Below are 12,922 nucleotides of genomic sequence, written 5' to 3'. Positions count from 1 at the left end.
AGCCGGTTTCGTATACCTTATGTTTTAATTGGTAGACTAGTTTACAACGCAATCCGTGTGATGGACGCATATCGATAAAAATTTTCCGGCAACCGAACTTTTTTTTACTTCATTTAGCCATTTTAGCAACATGTGATTCATGGACTTAAGCAGTCTACAGCTAGGCCTAGAAACCAGCAACGTAGTGCAACTTGGATTGTGACCTTACCTACATCTGGTACACATCCACGTCGATCAAGTCAAAACTACGGCTATATGTTGAAACTAGACAACAATACTTGGTTATTTAAGAACAGTTAGTGTCTCGGTCCAATAACTTATCTGATGATTCCAGCCTCATCTAGTGCCTGGTGTAACATTTTAAAGAGTTAGTTAAAAACTTGATTCAGCCTGAGTAAATGGGTTAGGAAGGTAAACTGTCTTAAGTAAGTTGACAACCTAGTCGGGTCAGACATTTATTCTTTAAAACTGTAGGCCCCTATTTTTTTAAAGGCTGTATCGCCACATCAGTGCTGTCAAATTAGGTACCATTAAAATGGTTTTTCTTGCAAGGTACCCCTTGTGACTTAAGGAATGTACCACCTTGCAGATTCGTATATTAGGAATTAGGTAGGGTATCGCTGGTTGAGAAGTTCCAATTTTTCTCGTAATATAAACAGAAAAAATAAAAACCAAATCAATTTCATCAGTTTAATGTGTTTTTTATAAAGTAGAAGTTCCATAAACAATATCTGCCCTCTGTTCTGATCAAGCTGTAAACTAAAGAAAAAATCAGTCAACAGTCAGTGATAACACGGCCGTGTCAACTTGCCAGTTAACACACACGTGTCAACACACTCCAGTGCACACTGCTGTGCCACCAACCAGCTGACACAGACTTTCTGCGTGAAGACAAACACCAGCCCTACTTACACGAGTTCATAAAACTGCCAAAATATAAAGTATGTAGACAAAAAAAAACTATTTAAAAAACCCCAGAGTATCCCAGACTTGCATCAGGCATCACATTCAATGTCTCATCACAAGAAAAACGGCTGTTTCATCACCAACTGGCCAGATAAAATGTTAATCACCAACTGGCGCTGGCCTTTGTTGTTAAATCGAGAAACTGACCTACAAGGTCTGCGAATCAACAGGTCAGTAATTGAAACACGACTTGATTGCGATATCCAATGTGCTTGATTATACTTGATACAAAGAAAATTGTGTTGCTATTTTATTATCATACAAAACTACACATAAATACACCTCTAAGAATAGAAGAAAAAAAAAAGAATGATATCAGCTAATTTACTCATAGAGTAATCCTCCCTTGACACAGACACAAGCATTATTAAATCAAATAAAAAGAAAATAGATACAATGTATTTTTTTATACAAACAATTTGGTGACATCACATGATCTAGATTCCATTAGGCTGGAATGTAAGAATATCTCCAAGAAAAAGGTGAATGACTGTACAATTTTCATCATCATCATATGCCACTGTCACCATTGGCTCATCCTAGATCTTGTACTCAAGAATTTTCTACCTAAAACTGCCCGTGGATCTTCCACACACTCACGGATCTATAAAATATATTCCAACTATAGGGGCAGGATTCTTTTATCTCTTTTTCTAAGATTGTTTTTAAGAGTTATTTTTTTAAATAGATTTACACACAATTTTAATTTCCTAAACATTTTTTAAGGTTATTCTCTAAATGGTATCACTAGCCCTGATATAACTAAAGGAAACTACCGCTTGCAAATACAATAGAAGAAAATATGAATGTCCTTCGATAATAAAAAAGATAACTGTACAGCTTGGAGTCGTGTACACACAACATGCACATTGTGATATAGACAAACTACAGGATCAATGGGTGCTGACTAGCCATTCAATCAAAACTATTTGACACAATACAATCACAATTAACTGACCCCTGGATCTAATAGAGAAACAAGAACAATAAATTGGCCTCCTGGAAACAGATACAAAACTAAGCAGCATATACCAACAGAAATTTTACCAATAGACTCTTATGATAAATTAAACTTCATATAACCAACATCACTGTTGTCGTATTCAAAGATCTGCATGTGACAGTAACGCAATATCATTCATGACCTAAAGCTAACGTATCTTGTGCAGAGGATCAAACCCAACTGCTGACAGCCATCTACTGAACCACCCCAACACCACTCTATTGCCATGATAGAGACCACTTATCTCCTTCAAGCCTATATAACACATACAACAATTTAGTACAAACTAAACTGTAATACTCCATAAGGCCCACTAAAATACTTGGACACAAACAATTCAATGTGAATTTACTCATCACAAACAACAAGAAAGCTATGAATTGAACTGAGTCCATAAAAATGTTGATTCTTTTATTTCAGTCATTCCCAGAGAAAAAAAAAATGGTCCAGTTTTTGTATATGATCAAACATATTTGGACATGAAGGGCAGTGGCTACTCATACAGTTGTCCCCCTTAACCCTACCAAGTGCACCAAACAATAAATAAATTAACGAGTGCACCAAGAGGGAAGATTGCACAGAATTACATCCCTAAAACAGTGTGAATAAAACAATGAATGGTGTGATTTGTACATAGTATTTGCTATAGGGAGGCACCAGCCCATTAGATGACATCAGTATAACAACAGACACAGACAGTCAACAAAGTAAACCCGGGCAATGTGATGATGGCGATGATGGGTGATCAGACAGGTGAGAATCACTTGGAGAGTTCGTTTGATAGCCAGTCCAGACCTTCATACAACCCAGTTCCTTGCGTGGCAGTGGCACCTTGGATATACCACTAGAGAAAAGAAAACACAGCACATTAACTTCTAAATTATACCTATTTCTAAGTAATAAAATTTGCGCCAGCCACAATAAAGTTATAGCGCTAATATAACATATAAATCTGAATGTACAGTAAGAAATACTGTGTTATCTCAATAAATTTGTGAGGATGTATAGAAGTTTTCATTTAATCTCTTTGAAAAAATTAAATAAATTCTGAATATAATAATGTAATAGCAAAGATTTCTACAATATACAGTTTTTTTTAAATTAAAATTATACTTTAAGTATTTTAATAGAAAATGAATTTTTCTGAATTAACACTTAACAAAAACATCTGACAAAAAGTTTAAAAATCTTGAAGGCAACATTTTCAATCTGATAACCTACAAGACTAGAATTATTTTTGTTCCACGTTTTTAAAAACCCTATTTTGGTAAAAATACTCATATTTTTACCAGTTGATAAATTACTTATAATTCAATATCCAACACACTTAAGAATAATTGCTTTACTGAATTTTTTTTTTTTTTTGATAGTAGGCCTACTAATGATTTTAGGAATGTGGATACCAATTTTATGTCTGTAGGACAATTAGAAAAAAAGTTATGTGCTTTAGAAACGAGTTGTTTTTTTTTACCCTTTTCTGCCTCATGAGGATCTGACTTTAGCACAAATTATCTCAAAAACTATAAAAGCTGTATCCATTCTATAGTCTAACTTCAGTAGATCAACTGAAGACCCAATTTTTTCAAACAAGTTTCACAAATAAAAGTTTTGTCTTTAAAAAAGGTAATTCACCATTTTTCATCAAAACTTTGAACAGACGGGAAAAAAACGCAAAATCACCAAAATTCATCTATTGCATCCACAATAGTAAACTTTATATAGATTTAAAGAGGAAAACGTCACCTAATTATATAAATTGAATTGAGTGGTATAAATCAAGTAGTTAAATGCCAGTATTTTAAAATTGATAGAAAACTACAAAATCAATTTGGATATTTAAAAAAAAGCTAATTACATAAAACTACAGTTAACTACTTAAAATAAGAAATATTCTCAGTAAAATTTTTTAGTGTTAAAACAGTGAAGAATGCTAATAAAAATGCACCATGTCTAAAATCGTGCCCAGTTTACAGGTAGGGACCTAATTTTGACAGTAATTTGTAGCAAATTATGACACATAAATGAAGATAGAAGAAAAACGGTAAAAAAGTATGCCTGTGTATATATATATACCACTTGAATTATATCAGTTTGGATAGTTAAAATGTGATAATTAGTTCGTATCGCAATTTTCTGTACTTCTGTGACCTTTTACAAAATATATTCAAATTTTACATGTTACTAGTTTAAAAGTAAAATACTCAACAACTTTTAATATTTTATTACATTCTCTTGAATATTTAGCTGATTTTATATTGATATAATATGCTCTAATCATGGTAGAAGAAATTTCGTATTTTTACTGGATTTTGGTGAAAATTCAATTTTTTTTGGAGAAAATTTAAGAAACAGGCCATTTTTCTTAAAAAAAAATGTATTAACATTTTATACGAGACTAAAGGTCATCCCATATAGGTTGAACTAAGTTTAGAGTTCATAGTCGCATGGCAAAGCATCAGAATAAGGTAGGGGTAAAAACTGGTCTTTTTTTTTGCCACTAAAAATCAATGTAGTGATGTTCCTCCAGATACAAAAACATGTATTTTCCCCCTTTTAATACATAAACAAAAAATTATGGTAGAACTTAAGTTTAGCCTTCTAAACATACCATTTGTATTTGGTGAAAACTTTGGTGGTGGAAAGAGGTGAAAAAGTAATGGAAATGAGCAGAAACCTCAAATTTTGGCAGTTTGGAGTGCCAACTGAAGGAAGTTAGCTTAAACCATGAAAATTATAATACTGGAAATATGTATGATAAAAATACAGTTTTAAAGAGATAAGGTGAATTAGCAAAGTTGATCACAAAGCTCAATAATTTGTTTGCTTACCTTTCTGTTTCTCATGTTTTGTAAGCCCAAGGCGGATGTGATATCTGCACAGGACATGGCATTAGGAAGATCCTGTTTGTTGGCAAACACCAGCAGTAAAGCATCTCGCAACTCGTCTTCTTGCAGCTGATTCAAACAATAAAATTAAATGTCAACATGTGAAGAAATCGCAAACACAAAAAGTTTTTAAAAAAAGTTAAAGATGTAAAATGATAACAGAGACAATCTGGAAACATTGATTTTTCATTAATCAGTCTCTAGAAAAAGAAAACCTTTCTGAACAGTAATCCTCACTATAAAAAACGGTGCAGAGTAAGATTGTTAAATGTAGCTACTGCTATATGAAGCATTTTATCATCAGTAATCACACTTTTGAGTGTTCCCTGAATATATTTTGGACAAAATAATCTATAAATTACTATTAGTTTGCAAAAGGTAGCTAAGCAATGCAACAAAAGCTGACTTGCAAATAATTTAATATTCTAAAGTAAAACATTTAATGGGGGATAAGTTTACATGCTTGTATAGTCATGCTCGTTATCTACTGCCGCAAACTTAAAAAAAAACTTATAAAGAAACAACTAACCATCTTTGTTAACTCATCTTTAGCCTCTGCTAATCTCTCTCTGTCATTACTGTCTACAACAAAAATGAGACCCTGAAATAAATGAAAGAAAATTTAGGCTAGATGTGATTTTACAAGTTAAAATCCTTCACAGATGTAGGTATTTAAAAGCAACATTCAGTTCAGTTTAATATAAGCTTGAAATTTTAAAAATATAATGAAGCTAGAAGTATTAAATTACAGATACTGATGATCACAACTGTATAGCTAACTATTTCAATACAAGAAAACAGAGCCACAAATGTGATAAAACCACACACAAATGACTATGAGAAACTGTCAGCCCCCACAACACACTAAAACCTGTAAGTACCTGGGTATTTTGAAAGTAATGTCGCCAGAGAGGTCTGATTTTGTCTTGGCCACCAACATCCCAAACTGTAAAGCTTATATTTTTGTATTCAACTGATTCAACATTGAACCCTGCACAAGAAAAATGAAAACATTCAAGCATTTGTATCATAAACCATTCTACTTAAGTAAAGAAAACTTACATACAACATAAACATTTAGTGCTACTCTAATACAACATTACCTATAGTTGGAATAGTTGTCACGATTTCTCCAAGCTTTAATTTATACAGAATTGTTGTCTTTCCAGCAGCATCAAGACCAACTAAAATTAATCAATGAAAAAAAAGTTGAAGATAATCAATAACATTAAAACAATAACTGTCACAAATTTACAGTAACTGAAGTACCACTTGATATTTGTATAAACTATTTTAACTAAAACAGCTGCTTAAGACTCCTTATTTGATGAAATATGTAGCCTTCACAAAAAATAAATCAAAGAGCGAATGGCTTTGAACTCTTACAATTTTTTAAAAATGTTTCCACCCGAAAAACAATTAACTAGCTGGTCCTTAAAATAGCAAAGCTATTTACAGTGACGTGAAGATAAAATATATGTACTCATTTCATTCAACATCAATCTATATTTAGCCTTATCTAAGGTTCAGGTTCTGAATTGAACTAAGTAGAGAATTTATTTTCTATTTATAGCGCAAACGGTATCAATGATAACTTTTTAAAGCAATATAGGCCCTATATATAATATATATATATATATATATATATATATTAAGGTTAGTCAGAAAATAATGATCTTTTAACCAGGCTAGAAGAGTCAATTTTTAAAAAGATAAGAAATTATTGTAGGATCTACCATAAGAGAATAAAAGCACATTTGCTTATTTCGTCTTCCAATGACCACAGTAAGTAAAAGTACTAGTGATTTGTTAGAAATTAGCATAGGTAGTATTAGTAGGATTAATGTTGCTGCTTGGGTCAGCTTTGACATTATCAAGCAATTTGTGCAGTTTAGTTAACTACAAGCAACCTAACACCCGTTTTTTCAGAAGATTCTATAATCAGACAATGGTACGAAAAATCCACCACATTACTAATGAAACATTAGAATTATCAAAATATTAGACTATTAGGCTTAGTTATTATCCTGTTTTTGGTTCCAGTGACCTTCTTAGAATTAATGTTGGGGTTTTTGCGTTATAATATTAAAATGTGGGTTGTGAGCTGATTTTTTTAAAAGACCGGCGTTCATATCACAACCAATTTATATTTAATCTAAAAAAACCACGTGACCGCTATTTGGTTCATCACTAGTAAGGTACTCTGGTGCATAGTCAATTAAAAAGTCGAACAGAATCGTAGTTTGTGTTGGCTTAAAACATAAGTTGAATTAAGCTGTGTTGTCATGGAGTGGTGTGTTGTGTCATGGCATTGAGTGGCAATAAATACTAAATTTAAGTAAGTAAGTTTAAAGCGAACTAAAAACTTCAAAATTAGTGCCTAATTGATTAAATATGGATGTCTATTATTCAGTGGTCATGTTTAAATTGATTGGAAATTGCATAGGCCTAGGCCCTACATTTTAGATCTAGAGTTCTAGTGAGAAAATCTACTAGCTAGGACTAATATTATGTCAGATATTGACTCTAGTGACCAGATCTGGGTAGGCCTAAGTGTTAATTTTTTGGGCAGCTAAAGTCAAAGGTAAAGTGGCTAAAGTCTAAGACATGCAACAGTATCACTAGGGATTTTGGTAAAAAAACACTAATCATCATATAAAAATAAAAATTACATATTCTTGTAGAGCTCAACTATATGAAAACAAAACAAAAAAGATTTTCTGTCTAGCTCAAATAGTTTTTTTTTTAGCGAATTTTTTTGTGAGGGGTGGAATGCCCTTGTTTTTGCATTGGCCAATTGTGACAAGTCATGGTATGCCTGAATAAATTGAGCATAGTTATTTTACTTGCTGTTGTATTTTGTTCATATTTGCAGAGTTTAGCTAGAATGATATATAGAACTTGTATATGCTGTTGAAATGAATAAAAATAATACAGAAGTATATTTTTGTGTTGGCTTCCTTCCATAACCCCAAAAAAACTGTGCTGCGCAAATATGAAAATGTTTCTAAAGCAATGTTTTACAGTGAATGAAAGAACTACAAAGTTAGCAATCTAAAGTAAATGACTTGAACACTGAAATGTGCATATAACTGCCCCATTATTTTGGGCAGGTGAAGTAGAGTCCATCTTTAAGACATTTTGTTATAAAACTGTGCTGTGCAAGTATGAAAAAGTTTCTAAAGCAATGCTTTATATAAATACAGTGAATGAAAGAACTACATACTTAGCAATCTAAAGTAAATGACTTGAACACTGTAATGTGCATATAATTGCCTTATTATTTTGGGCAGGTGAAGTAGAGTCTATCTTTAAGCTATTTTGTTAAAAGTGAACTGAAGTTATCTGATCAATGTTTTTATGTGTGTATTGTGTATGAATTCTGATTTTCAGCATATAAATATAACTGTAAGTAAGGGTAAGTAGAACTTGAATACTTAAAATTACAGTTAGCACATAGCTAGTGTAGTGTATTCTAGCAACAGACAGGTAACCTATGTCTGACTCAGCAAAATTTTACTTCAAGCAAAACTAGAACCACAGTTGAAAAAATGAAAGACAGGTAGATCTATATTAAAATATGTTTAAAACAACAAGTAGGAGATTTGTTTGTACATTACATAAGAATACTGTTGTTAGTGTATCAAAACTAAAAGCCGGCAGATCGGGATGAAGAAATATAACATTGGAGTCAATGGGGGCAACGTGACCTACTTACGGCGACTACTTTCAAATGAGTATTTACTAATGTCAAAGTCAAAATATCCAAAAATAAATATCATTTCTATAAAAATGGGATGTATCTGCTTTGGAAACTTTCATTATCTAAATGGAAACTTTTCAAAAATCGCGCTTTTAAAGCATTTGAAGTTAACCTTTATACCGTGGTAAGACCAAAGCAGAGACAGCATGCAATCAGATCGCTAAGCCATCAAAACAACTGGAAAACCATTCTACTTTTCATTTAACATTAGGAAATGACCTTTTAAACTTAATTAATTACCATAAATTAAAAACTTATTAGTATGCAAAACCAAATCTCGTGCGCCCGGTATCAGAAAGTAATGGGAGATTTCGGGTCATGTTTTTACCGCGATCTCGGCCGATACCGACAAGCCTAGTATCACATTCATTCAAAATCTGAATTCAACATGACATGGAAAATTTTTTTTTTTTGCATGAAGCCTAGATCTTGATTAACAAGCAGAAAACAGACAATAAATGAGATAAATAATAAGACTATAGGCCTAGGGGTAGAACCTAGATCTAAACTCAAAAGTCTAGATATCTTCATCTATTCTAGATTTATCTACCAGTCTATAATAGTAACAATAGTCTACAACAAACAACATGACTTGACTGACGACAGGAAGTGAAAAGAGAACTCACCCATCAAGATTCTCATGTTCCTTTTACCAAAAAGTCTGTTAAATAATGAAGAAAGGGACAGTCCCATTTTGAAGAAAAGTTGTTAAGGAAGTCGGAGTTAAAACTAAAGTAAACTGTACGTTTTATTAAAAATATAACAATAGAAAGAATGGAAAATATTTATATGCCACGTCAATTCGTCCAGCCCCTAACACATTTACGTCACGTAATTTCACGTTCTACTCTCCAACACAAACGTTACATGTACATATAAAAATGAATTGAGAATATAACGAAATAAAACTAATACAGTGAAAATAAAATTGAAGCTGAATAAATTTGTGTTTGAAAAATAATGTAGCCTTACTAACCACAGATTAAACTTGTAAAGAATATTTTGAAGACTAAACTTTTTGTTTATTTTAATACTATCAAGCTGAATAAAATGGGCCTATTAAATACACATACAAACACACACACACACTCGCACACACACACACACATATATATATATATATATATATATATATATATATATATATATATATATATATATATATATATATATATATATTGGCAAAATATAAAATGTTAAATCGACGATCTATAATATGACTACAATCAAGTAGTCTTATAATTCTTTTCAGTGTAATAGTAATTTGTACTTTTTAAGGGGAAGCAACAAACTAATTACACATTTTGCTGATAATGTATGGATTATATACCTTAGATTACTTATTTTATTCAATGTTGTTGGTGTAGTGACGGGCTTGTTTACGAAGCATATTTTTAAAATTGACATTGTAGTAAAACTTACCCCAATGTATCCAACATGACCATAAAAACAGTAATACTAGTGACGCCACCGAGTCAAAGAAGTATAAAACCCGTTAAATTAGAAAACTTTTAAAATACAAAATATAAAGAAAATAAAAATACGTTTTCTAAATCAATAATAATAAAAAAAATAGTTAGTGTTGCACTATTAAAAGTCTTCCTTTTGCTATTGAGAAATGTTAGATAGATTTATTTTTTATTACTGCATTTAATACACGCTTTATGGTATTACCGTAGGCGACAAAGGTTATGTAGACGTAAAAACTGTAGGGGTTTTAAACAATATTATACAATCTAGTCTTGACGAAATTTCTGGCATTTTTACTTTCTCGTATATACGAAGTATAGAGAAAGTATTGTAATCGTGCAAAAAAAAATCGAGATTTTTACAAATCTCGACGTTTTACACCTCACTGATACGGAAAAACATAATTTTGCAATCTTGTCCGTATGTCTGTGTGTCTGTGTGTGTGTGTGTGTGTCTGTGTGTCTGTGTGTAAACACGATTACTTGAGTACCGTTACAGCTAGGTTTATGAAATTTCATATATAAGTATTTTATCAAAATCGTAGATCCGTTTCAACTTTTGAGCTATTTCCGATAACCGGAAGTGGTACTTTTTCTACTTTGAATTTTTCAAAAGCCTATAACTTGAGTGCTATTTCAGATAGATAAAGGAAATTTCATATATAAGTAAAAGATCTAATTTTCTACCTTCTGTTAAATTTTGAGTAATTTCAGTTGACCGGAAGTAGTAATTCTCATTGAGTAGACTATTAGGGGGAAGTGGGTAATTCGTACCCATAAGAAACAAAATAAATTAAAATATAACTAGAGTCAGAAGGACTTTATTTCAACTTTACAGCTAAATTTATTGAAAACCAAACCAATAAATCAGGATTTCAAGGTGTAAATATTGAAAGGGAAGGCACAGTAATTAAGACAACAATTAACAAAATGGTACTAATTACTATCACGTACAACCAAATAGTACCAAAGGCGAATCCAATTGGTACTAAAGGGTATAAAGAATTCCTTGTGTGCTATAAATAGGCTAATGCAATCAAACAATGACCAATTCATTCTTAAAATTAAACATTAAATCATATTGTTAATTCTTGAAAGTCCTGATCGAATGCAAAGCCGTACCGACGTTGTCATTTGCTCTCTTTAGATTTGAGAATGTTGTGTGATTTCTTTGTTTTTCTTGTAGACTTACACTTAATTCTCTGGTCAATTTTTAAATTATTTTTGTATCCTTGACATTTACTTAACGCTAGTTCTAGTTGTTCTATTGTTGTCTAGGGTAGCGGTAGGCAAAATCTGACGTTTGTAAGGGCTGGATGTAAATATCTCAAGACTTTGACATACTTTGGCACGGGTGGTATTTGTTTCACTGAAATATTGTTACACGTGTAACACATATGGTTACCAGCCAGGGAAGGGAAAAATATGAAGTTTTAATTCATTGAGTTGCGGCCCCAGTGGGGCTGTGGCCCTGTTGACTTAGTTGTTTTTTCATGCTCTTGTGAGCGATTTTACCTGTGTTCCATGTCATGTGACATGGGACTGTGGGTAGTTTCGTGCCTAGCCGTGTCAGTCACACGCAAGGCTGCTGTCTGTGGACACGGTGGCCAAGATGTAGACCTAATGAAGGTAGTGTAGTTATTTAAATTATGTTTGTTAAAATACTTATTTGTGTATTCCTGCTAGTGTTGCCTGTGCACACTAGTTAGGGTGAGTATTAATATAAGTATTTATTTGAAGTACTACTTATTGGTACTTGTTGGCAGTACTGTGTACTGGCCGAAACATATTTTATTGTACCCGTGTATATTGTAGCCTACACGTGGTGTTGTCATGAATGTAACTTTTTATTTACATTTGTTTTAGGGCTGCAGTTTTTTCTTGGCTAGTTTGTTTTCTTGGTTTCTTGTTGCTTCAGTATTTTTTCTCGTCGTACTACAGTGTTGCATCGCCGTCATGGCTCGATGCTGTGAATAAAGGAGTACTTGACAACAACTGTCGGTGTCAGTGTGTTCTTAATCTCAGGGTCAGCCCGTCTTAACCACAACACCTCAGTGGGTAAAAGCATCCCCACTGAGTGAGGGTTACACACGCTTGGTCAGAAATTGTTGACTCAGCTAGTGTTGCAGATTATTTGTGGATATGTGCAATGGGTAGTAAAATATTTTATTGGATCGGATTAGTGAGACACAGTTTAACACACTAACTCAGTATAAAATTTTTGGACTCTCTTATATTTTAAAATGGGCGATTTAACTTTGTTTATTTCATCTGTGCGTTGTTTCATAGATTAGGGTTGGTGTTGTGATTTGCTTTAGTTTGTTGTCTCTATAGCTCTTTTATTTCCACATAATTCTTCACTAAGCCAGTATTTATTAATTCGGTTTTTTACTTAATTGAAAATGGGTTTTACTTTTAAGGCTTTAATTGTATTGTTCTTCTTAAATTTTGTTCTTACTTATTTTGCAATTTTTAATTCCGACCGATATGTATCGATATATGTATGCAATGATAGATATTTTGTTTCGACACTTGTCCGGGTATTTTTCACAGACTCTTATGTCAAGTGGGCAAAGTGCTGACCACACTATCTCTTCATATGCCGAGGTCAAAGAAACAAGTCAACTCTACTTCACTTGCCCCATAGACCGTCAGGTTTGAAAGGGAAACTTTACTTTTACTTATGTCAAGTGTCAAATTGTGTTTTTATTTTTATTTTATTTTTGTTTTTGCGCCTCGTTTTTGAATATTTGTTTTAATAAATATTTATTTTACGAAAAATAAATTGAGGATGCAAAATCAAATTGAATGCAATCATTTACTAAGGGACAGCGGG

At 32.4% G+C, this 12,922-nt stretch overlaps 1 protein-coding gene across 1 annotated transcript; it reads right to left on the bottom strand.

Annotated features, from left to right (window-relative positions):
- Positions 1-676: 676 nt before the first annotated feature.
- Positions 677-9,482, bottom strand: LOC131939232 (ADP-ribosylation factor 4). The gene is made up of 6 exons (XM_059297434.1): positions 9,244-9,482; positions 5,958-6,038; positions 5,736-5,845; positions 5,384-5,455; positions 4,798-4,923; positions 677-2,813 (listed from the first exon to the last, which is right to left on the bottom strand). Exons 1-6 carry the CDS (start codon positions 9,308-9,310, stop codon positions 2,730-2,732), a joined length of 540 nt encoding a protein of 179 aa, XP_059153417.1. The 5' UTR covers positions 9,311-9,482; the 3' UTR covers positions 677-2,729.
- Between the last annotated feature and the right edge of the window lie 3,440 nt (positions 9,483-12,922).

The sequence above is a fragment of the Physella acuta genome, unplaced genomic scaffold, assembly GCF_028476545.2.
Source record: "Physella acuta isolate Inbredline_101_S28 unplaced genomic scaffold, ASM2847654v3 ptg000269l, whole genome shotgun sequence".
NCBI classification, from domain to species: domain Eukaryota; kingdom Metazoa; phylum Mollusca; class Gastropoda; family Physidae; genus Physella; species Physella acuta.
The sequence above is the reverse complement of the archived record's forward strand: the minus strand, read 5'-3'. Positions and strand labels throughout refer to the sequence as shown.

Excerpts from the sequence above, each read along its gene's own strand:
- LOC131939232 (XM_059297434.1), bottom strand. The coding sequence starts at position 9,310 with ATGGGACTGTCCCTTTCTTCATTATTTAACAGACTTTTTGGTAAAAGG. Across the intron at positions 5,456-5,735 it reads ATTACTTTCAAAATACCCAG|GGTCTCATTTTTGTTGTAGA; the intron begins GTACTTACAGGT and ends CATTTATTTCAG. Across the intron at positions 4,924-5,383 it reads AAGATGAGTTAACAAAGATG|CTGCAAGAAGACGAGTTGCG; the intron begins GTTAGTTGTTTC and ends TGTTTGAATCAG.